Raw genomic sequence first — 15760 nt, 5'->3', positions numbered from 1 at the left:
ATTCCGTCTTTAGAGTGTGTATCTGTCTGTTTACCAGAGCCCTGAAGGATATTGTGTATGTAAACAAAAACTCAATAGATGTTTGTTTATTTATCCGGCTTGGATAAACACAGCCCAAACCTGATATCTATTTTAATGTCGGTACGTGTGTGTGTCTCCCCCAGGCCTACCGTTTCCTGGCCATCAACAACAAGCTGGGACTGAGTGGGCGTCCGGAGAGACCGGTGGGCTGCATCGGGACCTGCAAGGTGAGGGCTCCCCTCTCTCCACCCCTACAGGGTCAAGGGGCCAATCGTACAACACCGCCCACCCGCTCATTAGCATATCCCCCGGCCGAACTCTGGGATGTGAGGGGCGGGCGGCAGCTGTTCAAAGGGCACCGCTCAGCGCCCTGGCTCGGAGCCCGACCGAGACCTCTGCTGCTCCACGGCATCTTAATGCATGAAGTCGGGCCGTTCCTTCCCTCGTGTGTTGGCTCGGGACGACTCTTCCCCGGACGGGAGACGAGGCCCCGGCGTGCTCTCAAACAAAAGAAACATCGTTCGCAGATAAATCAATCACTTGTCCGAACCTAATGCCAAAACGCTACTCGGATGAGAGATGTATGTGCTCTGATGGAATAAGGTGAACTGCCTGGGTGCATTATGATCCTGTGTGTGTGTGTGTGTGTGTGTGTGTGCGTGTGTGTGTGTGTGTGTGTGTGTGTGTGTGTGTGTGTGTGTGTGTGTGTGTGTGTGTAAGCTAAGAGACGGAGAGAGTTTGAGTGTGTAGTAGCAGAATGTGTGTTTCTGTTTGAGATGAGAGCAAAAGAGAGAGAGAGAGAGAGAGAGGGGGGGGGGGGGGGTGAGTGTGCAGTAGCAGAGTGTGTGCTCGAGTGTAAGATGAGAGGTGGAGAGAGTGTGTAGTCGTGTAGTGTGTGTACATGTTTCTTCAGGAGTGTGTGAGATGCCCGTTGCAGCCCTCTCAGGATCGATGGGATGTTTTATGTCCTGCCCAGGATAATGTATACGTGGCTACCTCAAGGCCATCCATCTCAGCTCTGCCGCTCAGGTAACGCTCTGTGTGTGTGTGTGTGTGTGTGTGTGTCTACCTGCAGATCTATCGTATCCTAGGGAAGACAGTTGTGTGCTACCCGATCGTCTTTGATCTCAGTGACTTCTACCTGTCTCAGGACGTCATGCTGCTTATCGATGACATCAAGGTGAGCCGCTGACCTCACATCCTGCCGCGGGTCTGTTTGTCCACTCCTCCCCCCCCCCCCTCTCCTGATACTGTTTGTTCCTTTCAAACTACGTAAATGTGGTATGGCCTCAAAGTGAAAAGGCTGCGTGAGCTGGAGCGATGCTCACGGACTGTTCTGTCCTCTCTGGAGCGCAGAACGCCCTGCAGTTCATCAAGCAGTGTTGGAAGATGCAGGGACGTCCCCTCTTCCTGGTTCTCATCCGAGAGGACAACATCAAGTAACGTCTGCTGCTGTCCCCTACGCCTGTCACAGTATCTCTGACACACACACACACACTCTTTATCACACACAAACACGCATACCCACACTCATAAACACACTTAACATGCTGTGACAAACAATATACACTTGACGTGTCCTGTGTGAGGTCAGACTCGAATCTTTACAGCAGCTCTCATGATATCACAAAGAGGGTTCTGTTCAGACACCACTGTGCAAGCCTCTCTCTATCTCTCTGTCCTGTCACTCTGTCCTTCTCTCACTGTCTCTGTCACTCACTGTCTTTCTTAGTCTCTCTCTCTCTCTCTCTCTCTCTCTCTCTCTCTTGTTGTAGTAGAGTGTATTGCTCATCAATGCAAGGGTTGTGAGTGCTGATGCCAATTTAATAATGCTCATTTATATCACTCTGTCCTTGCGGTTAGCTTCATCACACCAGTATTGATCCGTCCCTGAAGACCTAAAGAACACATTTTAAATGCATCCCAATCACTTACCTTTCCACTTACTGGAGAATTCAATAGGATTACATATTAAACTGTTCAATACCTGTAAGGGGACTTATTGTGTGGATTAATGACCGCAGTCAGTAAAAATGCCCTCTGCCTCCCACCACTAGAGGGAGCCGTTTCAACCCAGTGCTGGACATGCTGGCCTCCTTCAAGAAGGGCAACATCGGAGGGGTCAAAGTTCACGTGGACAGACTGCAGGTTGGGAGCGTCACTTTACTCCAGCACACTGTTCCATTCCACTATATCCTTCGATGGTCTCTGCAGGGAAATGGCAAGCAGTGACATTTCGAAATGTGAATTGTCAGTATTCAGCTCACGAGCAGTATGGAAGCAGAAGAAACCCTTTCATGGTCTCATTGATATTGGTGAAGTGTCCTGCCCAGCACATGCTTCTGAATACCTCTCCCTCAGGGAGCTTTCCGGGGAAAACCACATCACCTGTTTTTAACACCTTGATGCCCAGAATGCCTCCCTATGTCTTCTAAACTACACCCCCAGTCATACAGCTCCACTGGCCTGCTATGTATTAATGTATGGGAAACACGTCATCTACATCTAACTTCTTTCCGTGGAATTGTTTCTTCCGTTTCCAGTCTCTGTTTGCGTCGTGTTCTTTTTTTTTCTTTTTCTCATCTATCCTAATCTGTATTCCATGGTCCACCCACAAATTGTTTGATGTTGGACTAAAGATATGTTGTCGATGTTGCTGCACTGTACGGTTCACGATCGTAGGTGAATGGGATACCTCCTCTGCTGTATTTTTGATATCTTTGATCTGCTAAGTGAACACAATGTAAATGTCTGACATGTCGCCCGGCCTCACCAGACGCTGATATCAGGAGCAGTGGTGGAGCAGCTGGACTTCCTGAGGGTCAACGAGGCTGAGTAAGACCTGCCCCCCAGCGGGGCCAACTACACCAGTCAGAGCCCAAACCATTTCGACCTGTGTCTAAGGATCCCCGTCACAAGGCCTTCTTCAGATCTCTCATTTGAGATCTATTCTGGCCTACTAGAATAAGACCCGGTTAATAACCTTGTGACTGAAGCTGGTCTGCTTCTCTCTGGTTCTCTCTGGTTCTCAGAATCCCAGAGTTCAAGAGCTTCGAGGAGCTGGAGCTGCCCAAGCACTCCAAGGTGAAGCGTCAGATGAGCACGCCCAACGCCTCGGACCTGGAGCAGCAGCCCGAGATAGACGTGCCCGAGTGGCAGAACAAGCCCACCTCCGAGGTCCTCAAGAAGTTCTACGTGAGTACAGCCGAATGACCGGTGTGTGTGTGTTGTGTTTGCGTGTGGGTTGTGTTTGTGTGTGTGTACATATGTAAATGTATATGTGTGTGTAACCATGTTTCTGTGCTCTTACAGGAGTGTGATTGCCTTGCCAGTCAGGCTCAGCTGGCCAGTATTCTCCTGAGCAAGGAGGGGCCTGACTTCTTTACCAAGGACGGTAAATAAAATGGACAAACATTGATGCACGCACACACACACCCACATACACACAGACATCATAGATGATTCTCTTCAGAAACATCAGTGAATTATTTATTTATTCCAAACCTTTTTTGTTTGTGTGTGTGTGTGTGTGTGTGTGTGTGTGTTTCCAGAGAACCTGAGGGATGAGCTGGAGAGGATCTACAGAAGAGCAGGAAGCAGAAAGCTTTGGTCAGACACCTCACCGACCCGCACGCCTCACTCCACAAAGCGCTCCTCTCACTCCAGACTCACTGTAGTTCTATATCCCCAGTATTGTAACAGTCTCCTACCTGTTCTCTCCTGTTTGTCCTGTACTCACATTCACCACCAACCTCGCATACTACTAACATGCATCCTCGCTCACACTGGTGGTCTCATAGGATGGCAGTGCGCTATACTGCGGCCATCATCAAGAAGGTTGCCAGTTCTATTGCCCCACATATCACCACTACGTTGGTCCATGGCAAGCAGGTAACAGTCTTGAAAAGGCCCAGGCCTCTGCATGAGTAGAGCTAGCCAGCCTGTCAGCCTGGCTGCCAGTCTGCCAGCCAGCAAAGTAGCCAGCCTGTCAACCAGTAAGGTAGCCAGTCAGGATAGCAGCCAGCCAATCGGCCAGATGGTAAGCCAGCCAGGCAGGCAGGCACGCAGGGCAGCCAGGCTGGGGAGGTGGACTGTATGTACAGCCTGGTCTTCCAGCGTTTTCTCCCTTAACCCCAGAGTGGTCCTGATGCTTCATTGACAGCCTTTCTCAACAGCAGCGCCCACAACTGTTCTCTAAGGCTGGTCTGAGTCACACACGCTCCTTCACCTCACTTCCTGTTGTCCTTGTCCTCCTTGTTGTTGGTTGCTGTTGTGATGGTGGTTGGTTAATGGAACATTGTTGTTGGCAGGTTGCCAGATAAAAATTGTAGCTATTACATACGTATGTCTCACCTGATTTGCATAACCATGGTTATTTACTGGAGCCGTGGGAGTAGCAGTTGTGTATACAGTACTTATGATATAGTTTAGGCCAGTTTGCGTCATGATATAGGATAAGATAATTTCCATGGTGACCTAGTCCATGTGTTATGTTTAGGTTGTGCCACCAAGTTGGTGACAGGATTTCAGAAGTCAAAGGATCCCAACAAGCAGAGATAGTTCATGTACACCTGTTCCAAGTAATATTATACCCCAGAATCATTAACATTAAAATGTTTCTGCTCAATAAAGACTCCACCACACAAACACTTTACACTCCCATTCCCACTCCCCCTAATCCAACCAAACAGACACCTAATACTTAGAATTAATTGCCCAAGTCTGGAAACAATGTGTGGAGCGAGAGCCGAATGCTTAAAGACAAAATGTTTACGTGGGATTTATTCCTGATAGGCTGGCTGGCCGTCTTGAATTCTAATACCGTTTAGATTCCACAGAGAGGCAGCATCTGGAGGTTTTATCAGTCCGACCGTTTTTATTGCACCTTCAGTGCAGTCCCTCGTAAACACTCATTAACACTGCACTCATAGCACTCACATGCACTGTCACTGTCATAAACCTTTTTCAGTTCCACCAGTCACACTGTCAGTACTTCTGCTGCAGGCCACTCTGGGTTCTGCAGCAGAAATAGTAGCGTGTTAGTTAATGGTGTATTCTGGAGTAGCTCCTCTTAAAGATCTTGAGTCCATGCAGGCTCATAGGCATCCATCTCACCATAACAGGAAGTTCACGGCCGTGACTTAATTAAAGATCTATGTGTGTTTTTGTCCACCAGGTCTGTTGTGCGCCTCACTGCCAGTGTCTTAACAAAGCTAGTGGACAGCTTGGCCCCAAGTATTACTAGTGTGTTAGTGCATGGCAAGCAGGTAAGTCGACACACAGGCGGGGGCCTAAATAATAGCTTCTACCATCCATTTTGGTTTTCTTTATTCAGTATCTGACACATTTCAAACTGCATTTGAATTATTTCTTTGACTGATTATCAAATGAAATATTGGGAGGAATTTAGAACTTGAAAAACGTTAAATTAGGGAGTCAGGTGGCTGAGCGGTTAGGGATGCGGGCTAGTAATCTGAAGGTTGCCAGTTCGATTCCCCGGCTGTGCCAAATGACGTTGTGTCCTTGGGCAAGGCACTTCACCCTACTTGCCTCGGGGAGAATGTCACTGTACTTAATGTAAGTCGCTCTGGATAAGAGCGTCTGCTAAATGACTAAATGTAAATGTAAATTAGCTCTTTTGTTAGTCCTATGAGTGCAGCTTTGTCAGGTCTGTTGTGTATGACGTGTGTCATACTAACATCACCGTGTGTGTGTGGCTAGCCATCTCTGTAGCAAGGCTTCTAAATGCATTTCCATGGTAACCTCCATCCTCTGAATCCTTGCGCCAGTTGTTGTGGTGTGGACTGACCCTCCAACACACTGACTACCATACACACTTACACATGTACTCATGCTCCCATTAGCCACACTACCTAAGCTGTACTGAAGTGGAAATAGGTTTTTCTATACGTCGTCAAAGTTTCATATAGAGAGTTTTCCCTTAAGAGAAGGACTTTGAAAAGAAGAAAGGGACAGTGAAAGGAGAAGAGGAAATAAGAAAACATATCCACATCTCTCCCTTCTGGCAAGTTTGAGGCTATTCATTCCTCTGGAGTGGCTCTGTGTGGGAATCTGCATATATATTGCATTCTGGAGGGACCCCTGACTCAGACAAGATGAAAAAAGTTGATTTACAATTTAAAAAAGAAGGCCAGTGTCCTAGTGCATACAATAGGAATATGGGTAGAAGATCTAACTAAGATTTTGTTTAGTTTGAATTATTAGCATGACAGTATCTTTCTCGGGAAATGCTGCACTGTTCTTAATATCTGCAGTCATCCTATTCTTATCGGTGAACTACATTTTCTATTGCCCAACTCGTTCATCGGCAGAAATAAAGAGGGAGAACTATTTACAGTATACTGTACAAGGCCTGCGTATCTTGCGTTTGGGGAAAATAAAAGCACCAGAGTTTTATTTTGATAATATAAAAGTATCTATTATATGAATGAGTTCTAAAAGTAGTTTCATGTTTGTGTTGGGTTAGAGACTTCTAAGTGCTCTGATCAGATGCTAGTCACTTCCCACAACCACTTTTAAGGATTGCTTCAATGTGCCACCCACGCAATTCTAGTTAATAAAACACAAACACACACACACACAGAGCACTGAGCTAAATCTGATGGCATATGGGGGGTGGGTCTTTTTTCTCGTGTGTGTGCACGCGTGTGTGCCAGGTGACGCTGGGTCTGTTTGGCCACGAGGAGGAGGTGATCTCCAACCCCCTGTCCCCGGGGGTGATCAAGGGCATCATCTACAGCAGGTGCTGCCCCCCTGGAGGGGAGCGGGAGGCCGTGCTGCAGCAGGAGCTGGTCATCCACATCGGCTGGATCATCTCCAACAACCCCGAGCTCTTCAGCGGCATGCTCAAGATCCGCATCGGGTATGCAGGGCCGGGAGTCGGGGAAGGTGACGGGGACTCCCTGGGAACGCGGGTGGGGGGAGCAGGGAGTCCTTGGGAGGGTGGTGGGGGGGTAGGAGGAGGGGGGACTGGAGGAGGGAAGGAACAGGGTGGACGAGGTGAGGGGTCAGATGTGTTTTCTATGATACAAGGTGGAGCCAGTGTTCCTCAGTGTGGTAGAGTATTGAAATGCATCAACAGGGGTTGCAGGTTCGATTCCTGCTCTGTACGTCGTTTCGGATTCGAAAATGTTTGCTGAACGAACCCCTCATGATTATAACTGTGTGTGTTTCTGGCGTCAGTTGGATCGTGCAAGCCATGAAGCACGAGCTGGAGATCCGAGCGGGGGACATGCCCCCCCAGGACATCTACCAGATGTCCCCCAGCGACGTCAAACAGCTGCTGCTGGATGTCCTGCAGCCGCAACACACAGGAAGGTACACACACACACACACACACGGATTCATAAACATACCCAATCATACACACACACACAAGCATTCTCACATGCATTCACATACGCAATCACTCATACCCACATACTCACACACACACACCTACTCAATCACACACAAACAGACACACACACGCTCTCGCTAGCACGGTGTGTTGTGGTAGTGCGTGTTCCTCACCTCCGTGGCGTCCCCCTGGTGTGTGTGTGTCAGGTGCTGGCTGCACAGGCGTCAGATAGACGGCTCTCTGAACAGGACCCCCCTGGGCTTCTACGACCGCGTGTGGCAGATCCTGGAGAGGACTCCCAACGGCATCCTGGTGGCCGGGCTCCACCTGCCTCAGGTCAGCTGACCCCGCCACCTGGACCCACTTACCCATCCCGATCTCCAGCTCTGCCGACCCCTTCAGAACTCGTTTGAGCTCGTTCAGCCTCTCGGGGGGGTTTGACACGCGGGGGGGGGGTTGATGTTGAATTATTGAGTGTTCTCATATCCGTGATGTGAAATATGTACTGTTTTGTAAATCACGGCGCGTCTCTGGAAATGTACTGAAAAGCCTTGTTTCGTTCCTGCCGTCTGCTTTGGTGTTTTGCAGCAGCCCACCCTGTCTGATATGACCATGTACGAGATGAACTTCTCTCTCCTGGTGGAGGACACTCTGAAGAACATCGTGCTGCCTGAGTACAGACAGATCATCGTCGAGGTAGGGGACGCCCAGGGGACACCGTCACTGGCATCTGTGTGTGTTTTCATGTGAGGGGACATGAAGAAAACGTAGTCTGGTCTGTGACAAGCGTGTGTCACCATATCTCCTCTGGGACAGCTTCTCATGGTGGTGTCCATCGTGCTGGAGAGGAACCCTGAGCTGGAGTTCCAGGAGGAGGTGGACCTGGACTCGCTGGTGAAGGATGCCTTCAGCGATTTCCAGAAGGACAGCAAGCGCCTGGACGCGAAGGAGAAACAGGTGATCTTATCTGGTCCGCGGTGAAACGGGAAGACTGTCTGTCGGTCTCCTTCAGAGATACTGAGCTTCACATCACACGTTAGAACTGAATGATAGAACCTTATCTTTTTGCATGTTTTGACATTAATTATATTATTTACACAAATGATACTTTATACATACATGTTGAGGAAACATGTACAGCTCACATTTCTGTAGTTAATTTTCCATTTGTATTGCCATGCCTCAAGGTGAAATGACCAGCTGATTTTCACAACACGTTCTTTATCCCATTCCGTCTCAATGTGTCGCAAATCTCAGAAACCAGGATCCCCTTTCTAGTGTGTTCAGTGAGACTAACATGTTGCTGTGTGCAGGCGGACATGGAGGCCTTCTACAAGACTCCAGCGGTGGGGAAGCGCGGCACATCCAGCTACCTGACCAAGGCTGTCATGATCCAGCTGCTGCAGGGAGACGTCAAGCCCAGCAAGGACGACCCCTGCTCCGTCAGCTAAACCCCACCCAGGACAGTGACCCCTGCTCCGTCAGCTAAACCCCACCCAGGACAGTGACTCCAGAACAACCACCTTGCGACCATAGAATAACCCCAGGACAATATCTGGACAACCTCTGAGCACAAATCTCTTACCACCTACTCTACCCAAAGTAGTCAATCATCCATTGTCCAACAATTATTTTAGGGAACCAGCGGATCATAGATCTGTGGCAACTTGACCTGGGAAATAATTGCCGTGTCTTGAACTAGTCAAACTAGTCTAGTTAGCTTTGACTAATGAGTACAATCAGCAGTAGCCCCTGTACTGTTGTACATGTAAATATTAGTGCTAAAGTGTCCTTTGAACTGGGCCCAGGGTCCTTGCATGGAGATTATACAGCATGGCATTAACAGCTAGCAAAGATTGGTTTTGTGAGCGTTGTTAGAACCTTTTTGTTTGTTTCAAAAGTGTTTATGAAAAAATAAGAAGTGTTAGGCAATCTATAATTTCCTCAGACACGTTTTCAGAATCATGCAGTAAGTGAGCAGACTCGCATCACACCTATGTGTAACTGTGAAAAGTTAAAACGTGGAGTTCCGAGTCCATCCTATTTTTTCTTCTACCTTATTTTGCTGTGAGTGCACATTCATACCTTTACTTCCCGTAAGCTTGCATTCATTAGCATTCAACTTCCTAATGTAAGAATATAGGACTTGCATTGAAACTTCAGAACGCTTATGGTAGCATTACCAGATGACTTTGTGTTGCTTATGTGTTTATTTGAGGTTTATATGAGTGTGCCTGCCCCTCATTACTCTTACTGTGGTGGCTGCCTTGACAGTGTACACTATGTATCACTTAGCAAGGTGTTCTATTCTATTTTGTAAACTCAGCACTTCAACATAAATAAAGTCGAGAGATGAAAACTGTTGGATGACTTATGATGGTCTAATCAATGGATCATCTTCAGAATATGCAGAAGACGTCAAGACCAGCAACAGTATTGGTAGTTTCTACGTTACACTTTTTAAGGGGTGTGTGTGTGTGTGTATTGGACCCTCAGGGTGAATATACGTCTATACATTACGTATAGACGTGTATTCACATGTCTACACACACACACACTCATCCTTTAGGGAAAAGACAAAGAAAGAGTCTGTAAAGAATGTACCTAGCCTACTGCTTCACCGGAGAGGCTGGGGTCTTGTTTTATTTGATGCACTGACCAGACTGTAAAGCCAGCGTCCTCTGGAATGCACTGTTTCTGTCCACAGTATAAATCAAATCTGACTGCCCCCCCATCTTTCTCCACCCCTGCCTCTCTGTAAAACCTGTAATGTTTTCTCTTAAAGAACACACATAAAACTTAACAGTGCATTCAAGCCAGAGTGTGTCTTTTTTGTAGGCGGTCATAAAGACTTGTTTAATGGCCAATATGCTTAAAGTCCCAACTGGACTGTTGTGTTTACAGACAACCTGGGTGCTCTGGGCCATCAGCCGGATCTGGGTTACTGGGTTAAAGAGCAGCAGATCTATTTGTGTTTAAAAGAGCTATGAGTGACCATTAGACCAATAGGCCATTGTTTTAAGTCTGGGATTACATCCAAGTCCAAACAGTGATTCCTCAGCACATGCTTCCAAACAACGGATAATGTCTCGAATCCTTTTTGATTCGCTCAATATTTCTGTCCTCTTTGCCTTTGCTGTAAATCATTGTTCTTGTTTCCTACGAACCTAAAACACTCCCCCAGAGGCAAAGTAGGGTGAAGTGCCTTGCCCAAGGACACAACGTCATTTGGCACACCCAGGAATCGAACTGGCAACCTTATGATTACTGGCCCGATTCCCTCACCGCTCAGCCACCTGACTCTATATGTCCTAACCCTCCATATATATATATAAATGGATTACAGTAATATTTACATCAACGCTGGTGTCTGTATCATCGAATTTGTCAAATATGAATTCAATGTTTATTTAACAAAACAATTGAAATTGTGTACATCCATAGGCTAACCATATGTAACACGACAATTACCGTTTTTTTTTATCATGGTTTACTGGTCTGATGTGTTTGAGCCATCAAGAATATTTCCGCTTCTGACATCAACTCCAGAGCTCAGCACAGGGGTGGCTGGCACAGGACGCTCCACAGACGGCTTCTGTCTGGAGTTGAGCCAGGTACTCTGGAAAGCCAACGTGCACAGAAAGGGGTCGGCACCTGCGTTGATGAACATGATACTGTAGGTAAAGAGCTCCTCCCTGTTCTTGATGCCCTCCAGGGTAGCTTACAGATCGGGGCTCGAGCCCTTTGGTTTTTGATAACCTATTTGGCTCAATGCTACCACCTGGTGGTGCTTTGTAGAAGTTGAACGATGACACCCCCATCTTCTATGGTGACAGAAGATGGGCTTCTGTCTTAACCCTTGTGTTATCTTCGGGACATTCTGACCCATCAGTCATTGTGACCCACCATCGTATTGCGACAACTTTACCGCATACAAAAACAGTGAAGCATTTTATTTTAACCGTTGGGCTGTCTCAGACCCCCCACATTGTGAAGGTTAAAAGAAAATTATTTGTTTTTGTATTGGGTAAAATTGGGTAAACACAACAATGGTTCGTTATGAACCTTTGGGTCATGTGACCCGAAGGCAGCACAAGGGTTAAGGCTAATTGGCTTGGGTGAGGCTTTCTTTGTATGATATGGTCCCAGAACATACCCATTAAAAGCATCAATACCAGGACCTTCCATTCAGTGGCAACATAATTCCACAAAACATGACTCCAATTCATAGTAGCCAATTCCTTCTCTTCAGACACGCCCACGTCAAACCATAAAGATAAACTACCTGTGAGACGTTAAGATTCAAATTAAAATGTTTGCCTCCTGTCCAGACTGATTTGCCGTCTGCTTTTCCAGGATATAATCCAGGATGTTGGATGTGAAAGAGCTGGCAGCAGGCTGTTCTTGACGTGGCCAAGCCTGGGGCTGGGACAGAAGCATCTCAAAGCCTGAGGGAATTCTGCCAGATGTATTGTTGTGCTGACAAGTGTGTTGTGGATGTGGGACATGTGGCCATGAAACTATCTCTTTTTCTTTTTCTAACTATATTTTTCTCTCTTTTTCTCCTTTTCTCTTCTTTTCTCTATTTTTCTCTCTCTTTCGGTGTCTCTCGGTCTCTCGCTCTCCTGGTCTCTTTCCCTCCCCAATTTCTCTCTGTCCCCCCTTCCAGCACTTTCTTTTTGTCTCCCTGTCTCTTCTCCTTCTTTGGCTGTCCTGACCTGACAGTGTAATCCAACTTCTCCAGGACCGAGGGAACATGATTCATGAACAAACACAGATAGCGTAACTAGAATTTTTTTTTCTGAGAACGTCTTCTGATCAAAAGCTTGCTCCTCAAGCAGCAACGTTTCATTCGAGGTGAGATTAAGCATAGACTAGTCCATTTCATTTTCCACTAATCCCTCAGAAAAGATTTCACTTCATTTGAACAAGTTCCCAAAACACCCACCCTGAAAGAGAACTTCATGCCCGTGTTACACATATGAGCCGTGACGAGTCCCATCACACTTGGCACAGCCTGCGCTGGTTGTGGCAACACTGAGGAACACAACAGCAAGGCCGCGGAGGAGGCTGGATTCAGGGGGTTAACGATCCCTGAGGTTCGGGAAGGAAGTGACTCTCCTCCCGTGCGGGATGATGAACAAGTCCCGGCAGCTCAGGGTCTCCTGTCAAGAGAGGGCGGAGCCAAGCCCAAGGTGCACAGAGCTCCACACACCCTCACTCACCACTCCTAATCCTAACATCCAATTGACTATCAACACTTTCCTCTCCCAGCACACACAATGACAGGCAGTGTAAAGTAGCGTACCTCATGCAAAGAAAATGTGAGGGCACAATGACTGCATTGTTTGCTGGACTTCTCAAGGGCCTTGATGTTGTCAGAAGCCGCCGTTGGGCCTGAACCGTCTCTGCTACCTTGCTGTTCCTGGTTGGCGCTGTGTGAACCTGGTTCCTGAGCAGCCCTCCTGGTCGGTAACCTGTGAAGGGGAGCTCGTTTTCCAGGCGTACGTGTCACTCACAGGACATGGGGTCTTCTCTGATGTCTCTCTGAATCAGGCTCCCCCTGAACCAGCAGAGAGGAACACTGCCGGCAGCATAAACAAGGAAGGAGCCTGGAAGAGAAGGGAGTGCGTGTGTGCGTGCATGCGTGTGTGCTGAACGGTCAGCGTTTGTGAAGGGAGTGTGCGAGATTAATGACAAGGTTAACACATACTCTCATTCACACTCCCCAAGCCCCCAGACATTGAAGAGATTTAGGTGGGACGGAGATGAATATACTAGAAGATGACGGCTCCCTCCCTCCCTCCCTGCCTCCCTGCCTCCCTGCCTCCCTGCCTTCCCACCATGCTGAATCCTGACAGATCCCTCCTTAATCTGTCTCTCTCACTCTCCTTCTCACTCTCCCTTCGTCCCTTCTCTGGACTCGTCCCAGACAGCCCCCAGCCACCTTTCCGAGGTAAAACCCCCTCCTCCCTCCTCCTGAGCCCGGGAGAAGGGAAATATGGGTAATGCTTTCTGCACATGTGCAGAGAAAGGTTGAGGAAGGAAGCAGGTCCTCAACATCCTGTGGAGTTTGGGATGGTTTCAGCAGCGGAGGAGGTTCAGGCCGTGGCCCACCAAGCCCCTGGGCCTGTCAGAGAGAAACCCTGTTCACACCAGGGGACACGGCAGGGGGAGCTGGAGGGAAGGGCAGGGCCGGAGCTGGGCCAGACAGAGAGCAGAGCCCAGGGAGGGGACACGTGCTACCCTGCTGTGTCTGAGCTGAGCCTGGGAGGATGTGTGACCGGGGAGTGGAGGACACATGTCAGACAACGTGGAACTCTAAAGCATGACTTTGGTGGCCAGAGCCCAACATCCCCAACACAGCTGACACTGCCTCTCCTGAAATGCTCCCGACGACCCTAATGGTACTGTTGTGGTCGGAGCTCCCCAGTGCAATTCCACAGCACAAGAACTGCCGTTAGCTTTTAGCCTCGAGCCCAGACCCTGCTCGGTCAGATGAGCTGAGGTGCTGGCTGACGGGATGTTGCTAGCTGTGGAGCGGCTGCTCAGCTGCTGCCTGTGGCCCCAGTTCACCTGGGAGTCTGCTATGGTTTGTGTTCCACAATACAGCAAGGAACCAGATACCTTTGTGTCCACTGACTAAAACAGTTCAGTCAGATGGAGAGGGAGGGAGGGGAGAGGAGAGAGAGAGAGAGAGAGAGAGAGAGAGAGAGAGAGAGAGAGAGAGAGAGAGAGAGAGAGAGAGAGAGGAGAGAGAGAGAGAGAGAGAGAGAGAGAGAGAGAGAGAGAGAGAGAGAGAGAGAGAAAAGTAGGGAGAGAGAGAGAGAAAAGTAGGGAGAGAGAGGGTGAAAGAGAAATAGAGAAAAATAAAGAGAGAAATAGAGAGAGAGAGAGTGGGACAGAGCAGAGAGAGAGAGAGAGAGAGAGAGAGAGAGAGAGAGAGAGAGAGAGAGAGAGGGAGAGAGAGAGAGAGAGAGAGAGAGAGAGAGAGAGAGAGAGAGAGAGAGAGGAAAACACAGACCACTTTGACCCAGCACGACCTTCCCATGGTAGCAGATGTGGAGGCCTTTGAAGCAGCATTCTGAACCTCCTAGCGGGAGTGTAGCAGTCGAGCTGCCCTGTCTGATTTACTGTGTCAGGAGCACTGTGAGGTCAGCAGGGGGCTGAGGGATTCCCTGCCTGCCTGTCTCTATGTCTGCCTGCCTGCCTGTCTGCCTGCCTGTCTCTATGTCTGCCTGCCTGTCTGCCTGCCTGTCTCTATGTCTGCCTGCCTGTCTGCCTGCCTGTCTCTATGTCTGCCTGCCTGTCTGCCTGCCTTTCTCTATGTCTGCCTGCCTGTCTGCCTGCCTGTCTCTATGTCTGCCTGCCTATCCGGTTGCCTGTCTTGTCTGGCTGTCTGTATGTCTGTCTGGCTGGCTATCTGTTTGTTTGTCTATTTGTCTGCCTGCCTTGACCAACAACACCTAATCACTGTTGGGATTTCAGCCTGCCAACCCCAAAGGCTAGCATCAGACCAAGAGGGAATCCAGGGAGTCTGAGCTAACGACAGGGTCTGGCATGGTGTGCATCAGCAAATGCATCTTTTTTGAGCTGATAGAGGTGACACACGCTACGTGAATGAGCTGCTCTTCCCTCATCACAATCCCCCGTTGCGTCTGCGCTGTTATTGCAGTACCCCGTCACTGCCACAGGGTGGCATTAGCTAGCAAGTAGTCAAGTCAGTCCATGCATGGATGCTTTCACAGGAACTGAAGACCGAGCAGAAATCAAAGTCCTATCATCGCAGACACTCACGTATGAGAACATAGAAACACACAGAAACACACACACACACAAAAATCCCACACCTGTCGTCAGAGGGAATCAATTCCGAATCTCTCCAGTTGTTATCTGTTGACTGACAGCAGGCTCAGTGGATTACTGCTCTTTAATATGTCTTGAAATATATCTCTCTCGCTTTTTACGTCCTCACTTTCTGTCGCCATCCATCCTCTCCACTGCATTTTCAAACACAGCAGTCCCGACTGATCTTCAAACCCTCTCAAATCGTTCTCATGCTCCTGCCTGTGAGGATTTGTGTGAGTGTTGATGTGTGATGTGTACGTCTGCTATCAGATCATGTCTGATGTGAAATGCTAAGTCATTTATGAGGACCAAGATAGGAGGCTGTCTGTGGAGGAGCCTTCTGGGAAATGATTAAGTGAAGATCGTCTACTCCTGTCTGGTCAATGTTTATCTCTCATTACCATCTCTCTCCAAATTCGTCTGGCATTTATGAGGATTAATTGGGATGATTGGGTTTGAACGTTAATACTTCTAGAGAGATGCTTGACCTTTGACCTGCACAGTAGTCCCTGAAACCACACCTAACCTAGT

At 48.4% G+C, this 15760-nt stretch overlaps 1 protein-coding gene across 3 annotated transcripts in view; it reads left to right on the top strand.

The window, feature by feature from the left end:
* phkb (phosphorylase kinase, beta) overlaps positions 1–9743 on the top strand; it is a 43135-nt gene extending 33392 nt beyond the window's left edge. For 2 of the 3 annotated variants that reach the window (XM_067248594.1, XM_067248596.1), the window contains 15 exons: positions 165–248; positions 1097–1201; positions 1378–1460; positions 2079–2169; positions 2798–2856; positions 3054–3216; positions 3334–3415; positions 3573–3630; positions 5198–5288; positions 6699–6904; positions 7225–7359; positions 7588–7717; positions 7970–8077; positions 8198–8338; positions 8695–9743. In XM_067248594.1, the coding sequence (XP_067104695.1) occupies positions 165–248; positions 1097–1201; positions 1378–1460; positions 2079–2169; positions 2798–2856; positions 3054–3216; positions 3334–3415; positions 3573–3630; positions 5198–5288; positions 6699–6904; positions 7225–7359; positions 7588–7717; positions 7970–8077; positions 8198–8338; positions 8695–8832 (1674 nt within the window). In that variant the 3' untranslated portion in view covers positions 8833–9743. Of the gene's footprint in view, positions 1–164; positions 249–1096; positions 1202–1377; positions 1461–2078; positions 2170–2797; positions 2857–3053; positions 3217–3333; positions 3416–3572; positions 3631–3821; positions 3913–5197; positions 5289–6698; positions 6905–7224; positions 7360–7587; positions 7718–7969; positions 8078–8197; positions 8339–8694 lie in introns of all 3 variants that reach the window. The other variant, XM_067248595.1, reaches the window with a different exon arrangement.
* The last annotated feature ends 6017 nt before the right edge of the window (positions 9744–15760 follow it).

This window comes from Osmerus mordax, chromosome 13 (assembly GCF_038355195.1).
Source record: "Osmerus mordax isolate fOsmMor3 chromosome 13, fOsmMor3.pri, whole genome shotgun sequence".
Taxonomy (NCBI): Eukaryota; Metazoa; Chordata; class Actinopteri; order Osmeriformes; family Osmeridae; genus Osmerus; species Osmerus mordax.
This window is presented reverse-complemented; position numbering and strand designations above follow the sequence as displayed.